The following is a 20,782-nucleotide window of genomic DNA, read 5'->3' as shown; positions in this document are numbered from 1 at the left end:
AGTGTTTTGGCCTTGGCCAGAATTTGTCACCGCATTTACACCCCTGCCCCAGGATTATGCTCCAGAATCTAAGCTTTCATTTCCAAAAAAAAAAAATCTACCTCTCCTGAGTGAGAGGAGAACCTTTAAAAAAACAAGGAGTGTAACTCTATGCAGCATAGCCTGGAACCATAGCTCTAAGATGTCTGAATTGCCCTGTTAATCTCATTGGAGACTTAACTCTGAAATCTAAAGACAGCAGTACAAATATAAACATTAGCTATTAAATAGTTGCCCCATCGACAATTTCTGTGGTGCAGTCGTGTATTTTTTGTACACGGGTATGTAGCACACTGACAATGCTACTTTGAACCCTTTAAAGATGTACCCCAAATCTACTGAGAAGAGGCCTTCCTATTTTCCTGGGGCAGTGCTAGACTGGAAGGAAACTGAAGGGCGTGGATGTTGGTGAAATGGCAGAAATTAAGTTATAGGTTTTATTCCTTTTAGTTGCTCCTTAAAAAGAAGGGACGTTTTATGGTGTTGTATGGCTAATTTACTGCCAACTGAGGAGACATTGTATCATCTCTCCAGGACTGTCAATCCAGTGAAGTTTTTCCCCCCCACAAGCACCAAATTAACTATTTTTAAGGAATATTGATTTGAATGGAGATATAGGCTGAAAAGTCTTACAAAGAAGTTATTTATGGGTTTAGTGTTGACGTACTGTTGGGGATACCACTATCTGTGCAGAGAAATATGAGAATTTGTGTGGTACATTTAAAAAGTTTTTGGTGTCAAGTGTCTGGAAATTGGGTTTCCCTGGCAGTTATCACCATTCTGTTTGCAATTACTCCTCATCCCATTGAATAAACTAGTTGCTAATATTTAGGCTTATAGATTCATAGATACTAAGGTCAGAAGGGACCATTATGATCATCTAGTCTGACCTCCTGCACAACGCAGGCCACAGAATCTCACCCACCCATTCCTGCGAAAAACCTCTCACCTATGTCTGAGCTATTGAAGTCCTCAAATCGTGGTTTAAAGACTTCAAGGAGCAGAGAATCCTCCAGCAAGTGACCTGTACCCCATGCTACAGAGGAAGGCGAAAAACCTCCAGGGCCTCTTCCAATCTGCCCTGCAGGAAAGTTCCTTCCCTACCCCAAATATGGCGATCAGCTAAACCCTGAGCATATGGGCAAGATTCACCAGCCAGATACTACAGAAAATTCTTTCCTGGGTAACTCAGATCCCACCCCATCTAACATCCCATCACAGGCCATTGGGCCTATTTACCATGAATATTTAAAGATCAGTTAATTACCAAAATCATGTTATCCCCTCATACCATCTCCTCCATAAACTTATCGAGTTTAATCTTGAAGCCAGATAGATCTTTTGCCCCCACTGCTTCCCTTGGAAGGCTATTCCAAAACTTCACTCCTCTGATGGTTAGAAACCTTCGTCTAATTTCAAGTCTAAACTTCCCGGTGGCCAGTTTATATCCATTTGTTCTTGTGTCCACATTGGTACTGAGCTTAAATAATTCCTCTCCCTCTCCAGTATTTATCCCTCTGATATATTTATAAGAGCAATCATATCTCCCCTCAACCTTCTTTTAGTTAGGCTAAACAAGCCAAGCTCCATGAGTCTCCTTTCATAAGACAAGTTTTCCATTCCTCGGATCATCCTAGTAGCCCTTCTCTGTACCTGTTCCAGTTTGAATTCATCCTTCTTAAACATGGGAGACCAGAACTGCACACAGTATTCCAGGTGAGGTCTCACCAGTGCCTTGTATAACGGCACTAAAACCCCCTTATCCCTACTGGAAATACCTCTCCTGGTGCATCCCAAGACCGCATTAACTTTTTTCACAGCCATATCACATTGGCGGCTCATAGTCATCCTATGATCAACCAATACATGGCAGAGTAAGAATTTTTTTATAATTTTGGCTGATATCTATGCTTATTTTTAAGCATTTTTTAGATTTTTTTATTTTAAGTTTTCACAGCTGCGCAAGATTATTGGAGGCGTGTCAGACAATTATTTATGATGTTAAAATTCAAAAAGTTAAAGCTTTAAACTGTTAAAACACAAATTATCAACATATGTCAAAATATACAAATTAAATATCCTTAAATCAACAGATCATACCTGTTTTTACTGTTAATTTGCTAGCACATATATAATAAGTCTACTTCAGAAGTCTTACTCACTGGATTTTGTTTCCAATATGTTCTCAAACAGGATTTTTTTTTCTTTGCCTAACTATAAATTTTGATTGTTGTTGATGGAAATATATTTGTCTGTTTTTGTGTGCATGGTGAAATCTGTTTAGATTTTTCTTTTTTAAATGGTGGTAATTCTGCCAAGCCTGCTAATATACTGTTGCCAACCTCACTGATGTTTTGAGTCATCGAATCATAGAATCCTAGGACTGGAAAGAATCTTGAGAGGTCTTCTAGTCCAGTCCTCTGCACTCACAACAGGACTAAGTATTATCTAGACCATGCCTGACAGGTGTTCAGAGGTTTTTGAAAGCAGCTTAGACAATGACAGAGATTCCACATCCTCTCTAGGCAATCTATTCCAGTGCTTTTAACCACCCTGACAGGAAGATTTTCCTCATGTCCAACCTAAACTTCCCTTGCTGCAATTAAAGCCTGTTGTTTCTTGTCCTATCCCCAGAGGTTAGCTAGAACAATTTTTCTTCTTCCTCCTTGAAACAACCTTTTATGTACTTGAAAACTGTGATCATGTTCCCCCTCAGTCTTCTCTTCTCCAGGCTAAGCAAACTCAGTTCTTTCAGTCTTTTCTCATAGGCCATGTTTTCTAGATCTTTAATCCTTTTTCTTACTCTCCTCTGAACTTTCTCCAATTTGTCCACATCTTTCCTGAAATGTGGCGCTCAGAACTGGACACAATACTCCACTTGAGGCTTAATTAGCACTGAGTAGAGCAGAAGAATTACTTCTTGTGTCTTGCTTACATCACACCTGTACTACATTCCAGAATATTTGCACTTTTGTTTGTTTTTTGGTTTTGTTTGTTTGTTTGCAATAGTGTTACACTGTTGACTCATATTTATCTTGTGATCCACTATGATCCCCAAATTCCCTTCCGCAGTACCTCTTTCTAGGTAGTCATTTCCATTTTGTATGTATGCAACTGATTGTTCCTTCCTAAGTGGAGTATTTTGCATTTGTCCTTATTGAATTTCATCCTGTTTACTTTGAACCATTTCTCCAATTTGTCCAGATCATTTTGAATTTTAATGCTATCCTTCAAAGCACTTGCTGCCCTTCACAGCTTGATATCATCCTCAAACTTTATAAGTGTACTCTCTATGCTATTATCTAAATCATTGCTGAAGATATTGAACAGAACCGGACCCAGAACCGATCCGTGCGGGACCCTAGGTGATATGCCCTTCCAGTTTGACCCTGATAACTACTCTCTGGCACCCACCTTATAATAGCTCCATCTAGGCTGCATTTCCCTAGTTTGTTTATGAAAAGGTCATGTGAGACAGTATCAGAAGCCTTCCTAAAGTCAAGATATACCACATCTTCGACAACCCCAATCCCTGTCAAAGAAAGCTATTGAATTGGTTTGACAGGATTTGTTCATGACAAATCCGTGCTGACTTTTACTTATCTTTTTATCTACTAGGTGTTTGTAAATTGATTGCTTAATTATTCACTCCAGTATTTTTTTGGGTACTGAAGTTAAGCTGACTGGTCAGTAATTCCCCGGGTTGTCCTTATTCCCCTTTTTATAGATTGGCACTATATTTGCCCTTTTCCAGTCCTCTGGAATCTCTCATCTTCCATGATTTTTTTAAGATAATTGCTAATGTCTCAGATATCTCCTTACTCAACTCCTTGAGTTATTCTAGGATGTATTTCATCCGGCCCTGGAGACTTGAAGAAATCTAACTTGTCTAAGTAATTTTTAACTAGTTCTTTCCCTATTTTAGCCTCAGATCCTACCTCATTTTCACTGGAGTTCACTGTGTTAGACATCCAATCGCTACTAAACTTTTTGGTGAAAACTGAAACAAAAGTTGTTCAGCACTTCTGCCATTTCCACGTTTTCTGTTATTGTTTTTTCCCACCTCATTGAGTAACGGGCCTACCCTGTCCTGGGTCTGCCTCTTGCTTCTAATGTATTGTCAAAATGTTTTCTTGTTACTGTTTGTCTCTAGCTAGTTTAATCTTGTTTTGCATCTTGGCCTTTCTAATTTATCCCTACATGCTTGTGTTTGTTTATATTCATCCTCCGTAATTTGATCTAGTTTCTACTGTTTGTAGGACTCTTTTTTGAGTTTCAGATCATTGAAGATCTCCTGGTTAAGCAAATACTGGCCTCTTGCCATCCTTCCTAACTTTCCTATGGAGTGGGATAGTTTGCTCTTGTGCCGTTAATAATGTTGCCTTGAAAAATTGCCAACTCTCTTGAACTGTTTCCTCCCGGTAGTCTTGCTTTGCATGGGTTCTTATCTACCAACTCCCTGAGATGCTAAAGTCTGCCTTCTTGAAATCCATTATCTTTATTGTGCTCTTTTCCCTCCTACCATTCCTTAGAATCTTGATCACTTTCACTCAAGCTGTCTTCCACTTTCAAATTCTCAACCAGTTCCTCCCTATTGGTCAAAATCAAATCTAGAACAGCCTCTCCCCTAATAGCTTTCTCCACCTTGTGCAATAAAAAATGGTCTCCAATACATTCCAAAAACTTGGTGGATAATCTGTCCCCTGCTGTGTTATTTTCCCAACAGGTGTCTTCGTAGTTGAAGTCCCTCACTGAGTATGAGTCGTCATACTTTGATTCACATGAATGGCATGATTACAAATATCTGTATAGATATGATGGTAACACTGATATTGAAAGGAATTATTTTTACTGTGACCACGTTTGCTGTTCAGTTTACTGGTATTTCTTAAACTCACGTTAACATGTACACACTTTTTGAGTGCATAAACTCTTCAGTGTGTGTGGTGCACCGCACGGTAGAAGTACTTGACTTCAAATGCACTAGGATGTTCTTCCTTTTCTGTGGGATCTTTCATAAGTATAAAGCTAGGTTAGTCTCTTGAAGTGAAGAATAACTGCAAGTTTTACAGGTCTGGCAGTGATGACACACTTGCCCTCACTGAGAAAGCCACTCAGTAATGAGAACCTCACCATGTGCTCAGATGAGTTTAAGCCAGACTTGCAAAAATGCTCAGAATGCTTTGTTTCAAAGAGTTTACTGCAGTTTTCAGTAATTTTTCTCTTTTTTTACACTTAAAGCTGTAGCTGTTCAAATGAGCAATCTGTAGCCGAGGAAGAGTCCAGACTATGTGTGTATGGTAGTTAGAGCTCAGATTAATAACTTCTTTTGGTTTGGAATAGAGATGCCTGATCTTTGTCCAAATGAAGGTTGCCATGGCATTTGCCAGGAGCCTGACGGCTACCCTGTTTGCATAAAATGAAGCAGATTGTAGCTGCCTCTCGTCAGTACAGAATTGTGGCTTGCAGAAACTACAGGTCCCAGTTTGTGACCTGCTTTGATTAGATACCCGCAGGCACTGATGCATTTTGATCTAAGCACCCTTGGTTGCTTAGATGAAGATGGGCAACAGCATGCTGGGACTGTTCAATGGGCTGTGCTTCGGTATTCGTGTGCAATGGTAACAGGGCTAAAAGGTATTTTAACATGTAAAATAAGCTGTTGCTACCTGGGAGCAGATCTGTTGAGTGGGATCTATAGTCGCTTTTCTCACCATCAATGGAGTTCTCTCACGGAGCACCAGACCACTGGAATGCATTTTAATGTGCAAAATGAACTGATATTGCCTGGAAATAGATCTTTGCTCTCACCCTGATTTACCTTGTGGTATTGGAGCCCAGGCTACTCATAAGGTGATCTTGCTGTGCAAAAGAGCTTTTGGGGCTGTGATGACACTGTTTACATAGTACAGTGATTGGTCCTATACAAAATCCTATGTAGACAGACAAATGTAAAATGATTTGATAAGGACAGCACAGTAAGATTAACCAATGTCACCCTCAGAGTAACAGTGTTGCTTAACTTCACCATCTTGCAGCATAATGCTGGTTCTGAACCGGCAACACACCAATTTGTACAGATTGAGTCCAGAATGCTGTTTTGCTTTCAAAAGTTACATTATATTTTTTTTTTGAGCAAGTATATGTAATTGCAAGGCCCAAGCCTGCTGCTTAAAAGCCTCTTTTCTATCCTTTTCTTTGTTTTCCAAGCCTAAGTGTAGTGTAGAGAGGGGAAGGAATATTTTCCCTGTTCTCTGATCCAAATACCCACTATGAAAGACAAAATTTGTTCTTGATTGCAGCATTTTGCAATTGAACTTTTATCAGATGCGCTAATACATTTTGTCTGAATGCATTGCTTGTCTGTCTTACAATCTAAGCTGGGGTAGACAGTAAGCAGACCGTGGGCCAAATCCAGACTGCCAAATGCTTTTGAACAAACTGTGAAATTTACTTATCGCTATTGTTATTATTTTTGTATTATTTTCTCTGGAATCTGGACTTTGACTATTCCTTTGGACCTTGACAGAAAATAATAGATTACCCCTGGTCTAAGCTGTATATTCCTCTGTTAAAAGAAAAGGAGTACTAGTGGGACCTTAAAGACTAACCAATTTATTTGAGCATAAGCTTTCGTGAGCTACAGCTCACTTCATCGGATGCATTCAGTGGAAAATACAGTGAGGAGATTTGTATACACCCAACATGAAAAAATGGGTGTTATCATACACACTGTAAGGATAGTGATCACTTAAGATGAGCTATTACCAGCAGGGGGTGGGGAGGGAAGAAAACCTTTTGTAGTGATAATCAAGGTGGGCCATTTCCAGGAATGTCTGAGGAACAGTGGGGGGGGGGGGGGGAATAAACATGGGGAAATAAGTTTTACTTTCTGTAATGACCCATCCACTCCCAGTCTCTATTCAAGCCTAAGTTAATTGTATCCAGTTTGCAAATTAATTCCAATTCAGCAGTCTCTCATTGGAGTCTGTTTTTGAAGTTTTTTTGTTGTAATATTGCGACCTTTAGGTCTGTAATCGAGTGACCAGAGAGATTGAAGTGTTCTCCGACTGGTTTATGAATGTTATAATTCTTGACATCTGATTTGTGTCCATTTATTCTTTTACGTAGAGACTGTCCAGTTTGGCCAATGTACGTGGCAGAGGGGCATTCTTGGCACATGATGGCATATATCACATTGGTAGATGTGCAGGTGAACGAGCCTCTGATAGTGTGGCTGATGTGATTAGGTCCTATGATAGTGTCCCCTGAATAGATATGTGGCCAGAGTTGGCAATGGGCTTTGTTGCAAGGATAGGTTCCTGGGTTAGTGGTTCTGTTGTGTGGCGTGTGGTTGCTGGTGACTATTTGCTTCAGGTTGGGGGGCTGTCTGTAGGCAAGGACTGGCCTGTCCCCCAAGATTTGTGAGAATGATGGGTCGTCCTTCAGGATAGGTTGTAGATCCTTGATGATGCGTGGGAGAGGTTTTAGTTGGGGGCTGAAGGTGATGGCTAGTGGCATTCTGTTACTTTCTTTGTTGGGCCTGTCCTGTAGTAGGTGACTTCTGGGTACTCTTCTGGCTCTGTCAATTTGTTTCTTCACTTCAGACGGTGGGTATTGTAGTTGTAAGAATGCTTGATAGAGATCTTATAGGTGTTTGTCTCTGTCTGAGGGGTTGGAGCAAATGCGGTTGTATCGTAGAGCTTGGCTGTAGACAATGGATCGTGTGGTGTGCTCTGGGTGAAAGCTGGAGGCATGTAGGTAGGAATAGCGGTCAGTAGGTTTCCGATATATGGTGGTGTTTATGTGACCATCGCTTATTAGCATCATAGTGTCCAGGAAGTGACTCTCTTGTGTGGGCTGGTCCAGGCTGAAGTTGATGGTGGGATGGAAATTGTTGAAATCATGGAGGAATTCCTCAAGGGCTTCTTTTCCTTGGGTCCAGATGATGAAGATGTCATCAATATAGTGCAAGTAGAGTAGGGGCATTAGGGGACGAGAGCTGAGGAAGTGTTGTTCTAAGTCAGCCATAAAAATGTTGGTATACTGTGGGGCCATGCGGGTACCCATAGCACTGCCGCTGGTTTGAAAGTATACATTGTCTCCAAATGTGAAATAGTTATGGGTGAGGACAAAGTTCAGCCACCAGGTTTGCCGTGACATTATCGGGGATACTGTTCCTGACGGCTTGTAGTCCATCTTTGTGTAGTCCATCATACAGTGTGTATGATAACAACCATTTTTTCATGTTGTGTGTGTATATAAATCTCCTCACTGTATTTTCCACTGAATGCATCCGATGAAGTGAGCTGTAGCTCATGAAAGCTTATGCTCAAATAAATTGGTTAGTCTCTAAGGTGCCACTAGTCCTCCTTTTCTTTTTGCAAATACAGACTAACACAGCTGCTACTCTGATTCCTCTGTTAGAAGGCGAGCGTTCTGTCTGAGCATAGTAAATACACATCTCTGCTACAGTGGAGAGCGGATCTGATGTAAAATTTAGTCTTGTATTTCATTCAGACAAGCACATTCCAATTTAAAGTCATTTTCACTGCAACAGTGAGTAATTTAGCCCTCAGGCTTTGCATTGGTTTTGAAAAAGGTAGAAATTAGAAGATTTTAACCTTCAGCTGATCTCTCCAAAAGAATCATAGAATCATAGAATATCAGGGTTGGAAGGGACCCCAGAAGGTCATCTAGTCCAACCCCCTGCTCAAAGCAGGACCAATTCCCAGTTAAATCATCCCAGCCAGGGCTTTGTCAAGCCTGACCTTAAAAACCTCTAAGGAAGGAGATTCTACCACCTCCCTAGGTAACGCATTCCAGTGTTTCACCACCCTCCTAGTGAAAAAGTTTTTCCTAATATCCAATCTAAACCTCCCCCACGAAGGGGGGACACGAAGCAGACATAAAATATTCTATTGCTTCCAAACGCTATTGTACTGGATGGGATGCATTCTACAGGAAGTGCGGCGTACAGATTTCTCATCTGATTGATTGTACACCAGTCTTCTTTGGGTAAACTTTTAAGGAAAGAGGCTAAGCCAGGCCAGAATTAAAATAACCGAGAGTCCTGGAAATTGACACAACCCACATGAAAATTCACAATTCTATTGATCATTCATTCTCTCTTAAATGTGACATACAAAATGTTAAAAGTGGGACCTGTGCCCTTTAATCCTTTTTTATTACAGGTTTATGTGTTGTATAAAAAAGGCCTGAAAGGGGTTTTGGTTTTGGTTTGTTTTTTGATTCTGCTTGTTTTTGCATGGGAAATCCGGGGTTCTCTAGGTTGGAAAACTCTCCCTGGTGACTGGAGAGCTCAATGACAGACACCACAGGAGTCTGGAGAGCAGAAGTGACTTTTTGTTAACTATGTTGTAAAACAGTGTTCACACCTATAGCTTAACCGTTCTGTTTTGGAGAAAAGATGCCTTTGTTAAAGGTTCATCAGCAGCACCTTCAGTTACTGCGTTGGAGCTCACAATAAAAATCACTTGAGATTCCTGCTAAATGTTGACATGCCTGGTATATAAAAAGCAAAGAACAAGCCAAAGAAAAAACATCCAGCCCTATTTTTATGTTGTGATAAAGGAATAAAAATTGACATTAGCCCAATCTGTGGTGTAGTAGTTAAAAAGCAAGAACTGGGTAAAGTAACCTCAACTAAACTCCATATTCTCCAAATGAGAAGTGAGTAAATTCCATTTATCCTGGACTACACCCCTGAGCATCAGTGCTTTTGAAATCCTTTACAGGTCTCCTTTAAAATAGGCTTTGTTGAATCAAGTGTGATGTGTGCAGGTGTTTTTGGTCATGGCTTACTGTTGAGCAGGTCTTGTTTACTATAGAAGTTGACTGAATCCTCCTTTGGCATTTTAGGGCCTGCAGTAGTCCCTCATCAGTACTATGGAGTTACTCCCTGGGGAGTTTATCCTGCCAGTCTTTTCCAACAGCAAGCTGCAGCAGCTGCCGCTGCAACTAACTCAGCAAATCAGCAAACCACTCAACAGACCCAACAGGGACAACAACAGGTAAGTGGCAGTGTTTTGCAGGTACAGTTGGTACCTGGGATTTACATAAGTATGCTCATATATGTTAAAGAATTGCTATTTCCAGTGACAACACGTGAACATATGTGAGACTCAGTTGATTCAAAAGACCTTGGTCTCTGTAGAATAGAGGAGAAAGTATTACCTGTAAAGTAACCATTTGGGATCATACCGTTCTTTCTGTGTTTTGGAGTTCCCTGTATGCGGTCTGGCAGTGATGGTCTCTTTTGCACAACATTATTTGCTGCCAAATCAAAACCAGTCAGCAGTGAAAGGAGGAAATTTAAAAATAGCTTCTTGCTGCTTCAGATATCTGGCTGAACCCCTGTTGGAAGTTGTAACTAGCAGAACAGTAGAATAGAAGTGTTAGAACTTATTTCAATTCCAACACATAAAGGAGATAGGGGACAGCTGTTGGCAAGTTTAAGCAAAGTAGTTTTTAAAAAGTGAATATATTGCAGCAAAAAGAAATCCATGAATGAGAATTAAAATTATGCAAAGCAGGTTTAATGGGGAAAAGGCATTTGTGTGAAAAAATTGCATTAGGAATAAGATGTTTCCATCACATAGCAATAGCCATAGCTCTGTTGCTATTGACTATCTACAGCTCTGAAGCTATAACAGTTTTAATATGACGGAAGCAGCTTAATCTTAGCACATTTTTTTCATACTGATGCGTTTCCCACCTCATACTCAACCCATTTTCCATTTGAGAAGGAGGGATGAGATTTCTTTCTGTGCAAATGTGGGTTGCTTCAACATTTGCCCAGTTTAAAAAAATACGAATATTCTTAGACTTGTGTATTATCTGTCCTCCCCTCTCCCCTTCATTCACTGTAATGTTTCAAAAACAAAATAAACCTACTAACATTCCCATTTCCCAGTATCTGAAGCAAAAGAACCTTGAAGTTTGCTGCTCTTCCTTCTTCCTTGTTCACATTTTCAGATGGCAGCAGCACTGCGCAAATCAAGGTGGATCTTGCATGCCTGTTTGCAGAAACTCTAGCCGTGACATAGAGGCAAATATGTTCTGAAAATGTAGGATCCCAAAGAACCCAAACATGGAGCAAATTTTAAGATCTTTCACAACACTATTAGCACCAAGTTTGGTTATTTAGATTGTAATCTCTGTGGGGCAGACATTATCTCTGGTTATATGTCTGTGTAGCGTCTAACACAAAGGACCTTGAGATGCTACTGTAATGCAACACATGTAAATGTATCTTCACCAAATGTGTGTCACGATTAAAAAGTGCTTTTGCTGCCAATGGCAAAGTTGCCGTGCTTATAAATCCTCAAGCTCAGATGCCTGCAATACCTAGGCACAAAGGGAGAGCTCCGTTGCCTTGGCTTTAACTTTCCTTATGACTAAGGTTAAGATTTTGTCAGTTATTTTTAGAAAAAGTCACAGACAGGTTGCAGGCAATATACAAAAATTCATGGAAGCCTGTGACCTGTCAGTGACTTTTACTTAAAATAATGGTTGGGTTGGCCAGCAGATGATTGAAGCCCAGGGATTGGGGTAGGAACAGAGCCCAGTCCCTGCTGCTGGCTAAGGGGTTTCCAGCACCCGCTGCTGCAGCAGGCAGCTCCACGGGCCTCCACTGCAGCCTCAGCGGCTGGAGCTCTGGGGTCCCCCCGTCCCAGCAGTGCCCGGAGGCTCTGGAGCCTCCTCTCGGGGTGGCTGGGGCTGAAGTGGAAAATGTCACGGAGGTCTCTGAAGATCACGGAATTCGTGACATCATCTTATCTTTACTTATGACTTACATTGATCTGTATCACAAATTTGGTATTTCCTAAACATTACTTTTTGTGTGTTTCATTCCTCTCTTACGAGGGTTTTTAAGAGCTGAAAATCCCTTATGGAAGTGTATGAGAGTTCAGATGATAAGCCATAACAGTCTAGATCCCTTAGGTCTTTTAGTAAGTATTTATGGAGACTCTAAGGGCTTGTCTACACAGGGACACTCAGAAAAATTATTCCGGGTTACCTAAAGGTATTAAAGTAGATTAGTTAAACCACATTGAACCCCTTTGTGAACTCTGTTAATTAAAGTTAAAATGACCTTAATTTAATTTAGTTTAATTCACTTTGGAAATGAGTTAATTCAAACCAAGTTAAGGCCACTTAGGGGGAAAAAACTAGTTGGAAAGGAGGAATGCGAGAGGCGATGCAATATGGAAAAGGCCAGCCAGGTTGTTTGGGGGGTTTTTTTTTTTGTTTTTTGGTCCTTTATCTGCACTACAACAAGGAGTATAAAGCATTTAAGAAGTAGAAGTTCAAAATGAATAAAATGAAATCATTTTTACATCAGCATAAAATTAGCCTCTGAAACTCTACTGCAGGACAATATGGAGGCAAATACTTTTGTGATTTAACCAATGCTTATAGAAATAAGTGTGTGCAGCAGTAATGAGGACCAACTACTGAGCGGATCACCAGCTGGAATCAGAAGAAATTTCCCCATGATAATATTGCAAATAAGATATATAATGCGGCTTATATCTTCTCTGAAGCCACTATATTTGGTCGTTGTCAGAGAGATGGACCATTGTTCTGTTCCAGTATTACAAGTCATTTGTCATAAAAATGCATATTAATATCCATTTTTAATGCAGCAAGACTTGAACTATAAAGAGAGTTAGAACATTTTGAAAACTCTTACTAACTTAGCTAAGCTATTAATATTAGTTAAGTACATATTAGCTCTTTAAAATGCATATTTTATTAATAGTAACAACCCTTATTAGATGTAGATCAGGTGAGTGCTAAATTAGTCCCTACAAGCATGTGAGAGTGGAAAATGAAAATGACTCTGAAAGTACTGATATAATGTGATGTGGAACGATAGTTAAATTGTGTTACTTAAGGTGGTTTTTCATTATAGCAAAGTAAAAATGCATCATAAATAGTCTGCATCTGTATGGAAATCCAGAAAGTTAACTTAATATTTAACTCAGTATTTTCTGTTTCAAAAATAACTTCCAGATTAATGTTATAATAAATTATTCCATTGTTGCTAAACTCTCCCAGCTCAAGATGGATGATAAAAGGGCTGCTGGTGGCACCACAGTTCCTTTGTTTATAGTCCTCCTTACCATCATGACATGAGTAAGAATAGTCTCTGCCCCTCTCATTTTATACCTCAGAAATGCATGCTAATCTGAATTTCAAGCTCTGCATCGACCCTCTCAGATGTATTTACCTAAAACTTGTGCACATATCCAGAGATTGCAAGTTAGATGTCTTTGAGGCTTGAACCTGCTATATTTAGTTCAGAACTAATGCTGAAAACATTAGTTAGGGAGAACATAGTTTAACAACCAGTATCTAATGATTCTTCAGGGCTAGAAACAAAATAAATCTGTTATACTGCTGGAAATCAGAGAGGTACCATCTTTGCAGTGATATAAAGCATTTGCTTTTTAGCTCTTGCATGTTGAGAGTTACTGGACCTTACGTGCTCTTTCTACATGCCATCTTCTCCACTATATAGCTAGCATCTGGACTTAGCAGCTGCTGTCTTTAGAACTGCTAGAACCAGAAACAAATGCTTTGTACCATCTTAAAGCCCTTCCAGATAAAATAAAGCAATACTCTTTCACTCCATTGATTCTGGACCAGTTATGAGAAGGGCAATTTTTGCTTCCTGACGACAGTCAATCTTCAAACGTCTGCACCTGGCAAGTCACCAACATGCGCGGTTGAATTGAGCTTCCACACTTACACCAAGAAATGCAGGCACTGGTAAAGCAGAAGAAACGAAGTGTGACAGGCTTGGCATTCAGAGTAGGGTCCTGCACCCTGTAAATCAGGTATATGTGAAATGGCTTTTGGAGTGGTTATTGGCTGGTTCAAAAACCATGTATCATAGATATAACCTGTAGTATCTGTCATTATTTTTACAGCCCCAAAAGTAGCCAAAGTGCTTTAGACTTAAAAATGTGTGTATATATTTTAAACGCAAACCTTTCTTCCCCCATGAGACACACCCTGCATTTCTGAGGGAAATCCTCCCAGATGCGCACTTTGAAGAAGTGCTGCTCACATGTTGCTGTGATTTTTTCAGAACTCATTTGGGAAACCTAGCTTTTCATTTAAAAATACCAGTTTTGCCCTGATTCCCCTGTGCTTTAGTGGTTTCCAAAAGTGTGGCGATGATGATCCACTTGCCCTCACTGAGAACGCTGTTCGGTAATGAGAACGTTGGAGAGCTGAGCCAGCACTTTTGGAAACCTGCTAGAATGATGTATATGGATACTTTCTCTTTCTTGCTTGGGACATCCCAAAGAGGATGGCAGATTCATAAAAACACCAATATTTCACTTGCTGTGACATGTCCTTCATTATGAATGTTCAGTATATTGCACCAGCATTGTGTGTGCTCATCAGTTCACTGCAGCTGTTGAAACCACTTAGACTGGAGGTGAGTTGAGTGTTTGTGAAAATCTGTTAACGACACTCTTCTCTCTTTTGGTGCGCCAAATAAATATTTGCTTCTAATAACTTTGAGGGAGGCGGGCAGGAGACACCTTTCTGTGTGATCTGTTGTTGTAAAATGTCTAACGTGCGTGGCACCACGTGACAGCTTTTAATAGGCTGAACTCACAAGTGGGTGCACACCTTTTCATAATCACTGGAAGTAGCAGGCTTTCCTGGATAAACCGCAGAGCAGTTAGTGCATGACACACTTTAACTGCAAGGGCTACATGTAAAAGTCATTGTGTGATCTTGTTATTGAAGGGGTCACTGTCTCACAGATGGGTCTACAGCTTGGAAAAACTCAAGCCAAGCCACCATGTCTCACTAGCCTATGAGAACTAAACTGAGTGTTTCTTCATTTCTGCTCAAGTTGGTAAGCTTTAAGTGTCGTCTCTGTGCACATCAGTAGCCAGATGTGTTATTTTCAAAGGGCAAATACCAATAACCATCTTTTTCCAGGAGCAGTGACTGTTTCTTAAAGATTTGTTTAGAATGGTGTAAGTTAGAGATGTATGGAAACAGGAATGAAAAGGTTAGTGGGTGAAATTTTCCCAGGTCAGGTCCAGTAAACTTGACAGGGGCACCTTTAGGTATCATGAAAGCATTTGTACCCATTTTGACATCAGGTCTTCTGAGTTTAATACTTCAGTGTGTATAAGACTTTGTAACTGAGAGCATAGTCCACTAAGAATAGAGAGAAGAAAAACTACGCTAATTGTCACACATTTGTCATAGCACAGCGGTTCTCAAACTGTGGGTCAGGACCCCAAAGTGGATCGCGACACCATTTTAGTGGGGTCACCAGGGCTGGCTTAGACTTGTTGGGGCCCAAGGCTGAAGCCCCGAGCCCCACCACCTGGGGCTGAAAGGGTTACAGGCCTCCTGCCTGGGGCTGAAGCCCTTTGGCTTCTCCTCCCCACCCACTTCCCCCGCACGGGGTGATGGGGCTCGGACTTTGGCCCCCCGTCCTGGGCCGTGAGGCTCAGCGGGTTCAGGCTTCAGTCCACCATCCTGGGGTCGTGAAGTAATTTTTGTTGTCGGAAAGGGGTCGTGGTACAATTAAGTTTGAGAATCCCTGTCATAGTGCATAGGAAGCTGTACACTTAACTAGAGAGACAAGGTGGGTGAGATAATCTTTTATGGAACCATCTTCTGTTGGTGAGAGAGGCAAGCTTTTCAGTTTACACAGGACTCTTCAGGTGACCTGAAAGCTTCATTGAAAGCTTCTCTCTCTCACCAACAGAAGTTGGTCCAATAAAAGACATTACCTCACCCACCTTGTTTCTCTAATATCCTTGGCTGTATTCATGGCCAAAACAACACTGCATAAACTTCTTAAATAGATTGGTCATGAAAGTTGTAGAAATGTTTTCAGTTATTTTGACTTATACACTAGTTTCAAAGCAGACAGACTAGTCAATGATCCTGTTTTTCACTCAGGTTCTCCGTGGAGGAGCCAGTCAGCGTCCTTTGACTCCAAATCAGAACCAGCAGGGACAGCAGACTGATCCACTCGTGGCAGCTGCAGCAGTAAACTCTGCTCTTGCTTTTGGACAAGGTCTGGCAGCAGGGATGCCAGGTATGGACTCTGTCAATGCCCATTAAACAAAGGAGCACACTAGATAAACTACTACTAATATTCTTTGAACCAGCCATGCTTTCTGATGGTTTAAATCCCTTTGTCAAAGGTGAAAAGAAATGTTATCTCCTGTCCTGCTTCACTTACTCTTAGGATACAGGTTAAATACTCTTACTCTTAGGATAAAGTCAGAAGAGAATACGTTCGGTAGCTTGGCTGTTTGAAGGAATTAATGACTTCTGTTGAAATTTCAAGTTTTGGGTATCGTATCTTTATGGATCTTTGCATTGGGTGAAATCCTGGCCACAATAAAGTGAGTAGCAAAACCCCCATCGACTGTAATGGAGCTAGGATTTCACCCTCATATAATATGCCCACAATTTTATGTAGACGCTAGTGGTTTTAAATATAATAATTACAATAAATTAAGTTGTCTAATGTGGTTTGTCACAACTGTTTCTGTTTGTACCATGGAAGCCAATGAGGAAGATGGTCACGATCAGCTGAGAATTTAGTCTTCCACTGTATTGGGTCTTTTGTGGAGCCTGGGTAGGCTGACATCTTTCTTCCTCAGCAACCTACATCATCACTTCCCAATAGTTGTTCCTGTGGGGGCACATGCAGGCAGCCTCGCTGTCCAGAACACCAAGGTCTGCAGAAGATGAGCTCCCATAACATTAGCTGTGACCCACAAGACTGTTACAAACTCTCTTGTCCTATAAACTGCTGTATTGTAAAGTATACAGGCCATTATTGACATGCTAAAGGGATATAAGTATGTCTGGTTGGTCAGAGTTAGGTTAAGTGAATGTTCTATAACTTGTCAGCCTGAAGTCTCTTGCTTGGGAATTCCATATGGGTATAGGCCTTCATATGACTTTGAGTGTAACTGTAGAAGGCTTTATTTTGATTATAGAGTGAAAGGTAACATGCATGTTGCAAGGTGTGTTTGATTTATAGGTAGCCTCAAATTGGGCATTATTAATACTACTTGGGCCAAATTTTCAAAAGGGCTCAGCCTCCATTGAGAAATGTTAAGCACTTCTGAAAATCTAGTCACTTGGGTGAGGCATCTAAATGGGAGTTGCCCTTTCTTGACAATCTGGCCCTTGACTTTGGGAGGGCAGTGATTGACAATGTGTATCAGCAGCCCCTCTTCGTGATCAGATGTTGGGATATTCTGCGTCAGCCAAGCTTTATAATGGAGTGTTCGTGTGTGTGCACAATGGTGTAGTAAAGTGGTATAGCTGCCCCCACCCTCACCATTATGGACACCGGTGTAGTGGTATAAAAGGCACCTTACACATGTATAGCTTATTCCTGTAAGGGAAGGGAAATAAGTTGTGCTGGTAGGACTCCTTTCGTGTGAACTCAGCACGCTTGATTTTGCACGTGCAGCATCCACATGGAGGAGTTACAGCTCAGCACTTCAGTGCACACAGCTATTTACGCCCCCTTAGTCTGAACTGTGGAACAGTGTACACATGCAGAGGCAGAATTTATGCAATTTTTCACCTATTTACATTTGAAAATGTCCTGTAGCTGTAATCAGAGCTTCTCTTGAAATAATCTGAAATGTCAGTAGCTCCTGGTGGTAGATGGCTTAGTTGCATATGTTAATTTGTCTCTGTATTCTTAGGTTATCCTATGCTGGCTCCTGCAGCATACTATGACCAAACGGGTGCCCTGGTGGTGAATGCAGGGGCTAGGAATGGCTTGGGGGCCCCTGTGCGTTTGGTAGCCCCTGCTCCTGTCATCATCAGTTCCTCAGCAGCGCAAGCAGGTAAGTTCCAGATAGCTAGAAACATGTGTGAAAATCTGTCCCATCCATGTGGAAGATGGGGCAATTCTGTGAATGATGATTGTGCACTCTGCTGTAGATGTTCTGGCAATGATGACACACTTGCCCTCACTGAGATCCATTACAGGGATTGCTGCTGAGAACTTTCTCTGTACTCTGTGGGCTGAGCCTCAAAATATGTAACTGAAGAGTGAGCATAGAATAGCCTTTGGCACCACTTTGCAAAATTCTGATATTATCAACAGTACCTGGTGGCACCTACTAAAATGAAGATTTTGAAACAGTTTCCATTATAATAATTTACCATGCTCAGTCACCTTTTTTAACTGAAATTTCCCAGGGTTATTTTTTGGATTACTGTGTTTGGGGGTTTTTTATTAGGATATTTTGGGAGGTGTTATGGGGAGGTTTGAGCCAGATCTCTTCATACAGCTTTAAATGATCGAAGAGTGGAAGGAAACGTTCCCTAATCATAAAATAACTCATTTCTAAAGGAAACTCTCAGCATTAATGTTGTGTTAACAACGTTGGCTAATGTTACTTAATACCTTAGATTATTAAAAATCAAAATCATTTTGATTGTCAGATCCTTAGTACTACATGTTTGGGGTTTCACGCATGTCAGGGGAATATTATTTGTTTTTATTGGATGTTTTTAATTAGGTGGACATATTTCTATTGGCCTTCAGTTTTTACAGAATTTAAATTTAATTCAAGCTACAGTTGTCCCTTTAAAATTTAGCTTGGAAGCAGATTGTGTTTGCTTTTGGCTACCTTTTGCTTAATCCTCCACAAATGGTGATTATCTTGAAAAAGAGACACACCCAAATACAGTGACCAGGTTTCACAGAGCTATGAGGGGATACTGTTGCAGGCCAGCAAATGAGCAAGACACTGACAAACTATCTGGAAAAAAGAAACATTCAGTGTTCGTAGCACAACTGAAGTGATTTCAAACCATAGCTGTGTAACAAGAGACAGAAGATCAACACAAGGCCTGTGCAGCACTGCGTGCTGCTTAAGTGGAAAATGTGTATGTTTTGTGACAACTCCCTGCATAGGAGAGAGTATCACCCAGAGGGAAGAGTAGTAAATAAAATCAGTAGTAAATAAATGATACCTGCTAGTTCTAAGCCCCAACATGGATTGTTTTAGACTATATTGTTTAATTGCTTTTCTACAGCGGTTGCAGCAGCTGCAGCTTCAGCCAATGGTGCAGCTGGTGGTCTGGCAGGAACAACAAATGGACCATTTCGCCCTCTAGGAACTCAGCAGCCTCAGCCCCAACCCCAGCAGCAGCCCACCAACAACCTGGCATCCAGCTCATTTTATGGCAACAACTCTCTGAGCAGCAATTCCCAGAGCAGCTCACTCTTTTCTCAGGGCTCTGCCCAGGCTGCCAACACTTCCCTTGGCTTTGGAAGCAGCAGCTCTCTCGGTGCCACGCTGGGATCTGCTCTGGGAGGTTTTGGAACTGCAGGTAGGCATGTTAGCTGGTCTGTTGGAGATGGAACAGCTCGGAACAAGCTGAATGTGCTTGTTGAGTATCAATTAGAGAAGGCCCAGGCTGATACAACCCTTCTTTTTTAGGGCTTATGCCAACTGACTGCCATGGGCTAGATAGAAATTTCCCTTATTAGACAGGTTCTAATTGTGTCTTTACGGGGTTCTTTTACCTTCCTCCAAAGCATCTGGTATTGTTCGCTCTGAGAAAGGAGTTTGAGCTAGATGGAGGCTTGATCTGATCCAATCTGGCAATTCCTGTGTTAATACTGTAATGCTCTTTCGGGGAAGTTCTTCATTATCCTGTTGCCCATGAGGCTGACCTCTCCCGTGGCTGAACAATGTTTCCATCCACAGCCCATCCATGCCTGATGGTCCGAATAGACTCAGTCAAGGGTGACACAAACCCTCATCACCTGAGGCTGAACAAGCTACATTGTTGGGCCCCTACTAATTCCAAGAGCTGTCAGTGTTTTTCTGTAAAATCCTTTTTCATGGGTAGTGTATTAGAGATATTAGATCAACAAATTCTATTAAACAAACTTGGCATTGGGCCAGGCAGCCTCTTTGCATTGATGGAAACAGTTCTAGGGACTGATTGTGCCAGGAGGTGCATATACACAATTCCCATTAACTTATGAAAAGAGGAGTCCTGTGCCAAGCAGTTAAAGTGGACACAGGTGCATTTTTCTGTTTATTACATACTTCTCAACACTCCCATCACCCTGAATGGTTTGTAAATTTCATTTAGTTTTATTCTCTCCCATTTCAGTTGCAAACTCTAACACTGGCAGTGGCTCCCGCCGAGACTCCCTTACAGGGAGCAGTGACCTGTACAAGAGGACATCCAGCAGTTTGACGCCTATTGGACACAGTTTTTATAACGGCCTTGGATTTTCCTCCTCTCCTGGGCCTGTTGGTATGCCTCTTCCTAGTCAAGGACCTGGCCATTCGCAGACTCCACCACCTTCCTTATCTTCACATGGATCCTCTTCAAGCTTAAACCTGGGTAAGGAATATTATCCCAACATGGAAATAATTACTGGTGAACTCTTTCTCCATGCTGAGAATTAAACTACTGTTTAATTATTTAGGTAAGATAAGCACACTCTGGGAATCATCCACACCTGGTATTTTTATGGCAGACCTGCTACTTTCACATACCAGACAGAACTCTGAACGGGGAGTTGAAAGAGCTGGGTTCTAGTCCTGGCTTTTCCAGTGATTCACTCTCATTTTATGCAAGTTTCGGTGTCCCAGTTTCCTGTCTCTAAACTGTGGGTAATACTCAACTCCCTTCCTAAAGCATTTTGAGTGCATGGAAG

General features: G+C 41.2%; 1 protein-coding gene and 3 non-coding genes across 11 annotated transcripts in view; all 4 read left to right on the top strand.

Moving 5' to 3' along the window:
* Positions 1-20,782, top strand: part of PUM1 (pumilio RNA binding family member 1) — a 130,312-nt gene that overhangs the window by 85,571 nt on the left and 23,959 nt on the right. For all 8 annotated transcript variants that reach the window (XM_048825670.2, XM_048825665.2, XM_048825669.2 and 5 more), the window contains 5 exons: positions 9,922-10,073; positions 16,015-16,153; positions 17,793-17,936; positions 19,138-19,434; positions 20,230-20,466. In XM_048825670.2, coding sequence (XP_048681627.1) covers positions 9,922-10,073; positions 16,015-16,153; positions 17,793-17,936; positions 19,138-19,434; positions 20,230-20,466 — 969 coding nt within the window. The remainder of the gene's footprint in view (positions 1-9,921; positions 10,074-16,014; positions 16,154-17,792; positions 17,937-19,137; positions 19,435-20,229; positions 20,467-20,782) is intronic.
* Positions 5,113-5,199, top strand: LOC125624900 (small nucleolar RNA SNORD103/SNORD85). The gene has a single exon (XR_007353422.1). It is a non-coding gene; the product is annotated as a small nucleolar RNA SNORD103/SNORD85 (small nucleolar RNA).
* On the top strand, positions 14,243-14,316 carry LOC125624901 (small nucleolar RNA SNORD103/SNORD85). The gene has a single exon (XR_007353423.1). It is a non-coding gene; the product is annotated as a small nucleolar RNA SNORD103/SNORD85 (small nucleolar RNA).
* LOC125624902 (small nucleolar RNA SNORD103/SNORD85) lies at positions 18,038-18,127 on the top strand. The gene has a single exon (XR_007353424.1). It is a non-coding gene; the product is annotated as a small nucleolar RNA SNORD103/SNORD85 (small nucleolar RNA).

The sequence above is a fragment of the Caretta caretta genome, chromosome 19, assembly GCF_965140235.1.
Source record: "Caretta caretta isolate rCarCar2 chromosome 19, rCarCar1.hap1, whole genome shotgun sequence".
NCBI classification, from domain to species: domain Eukaryota; kingdom Metazoa; phylum Chordata; order Testudines; family Cheloniidae; genus Caretta; species Caretta caretta.
This window is presented reverse-complemented; position numbering and strand designations above follow the sequence as displayed.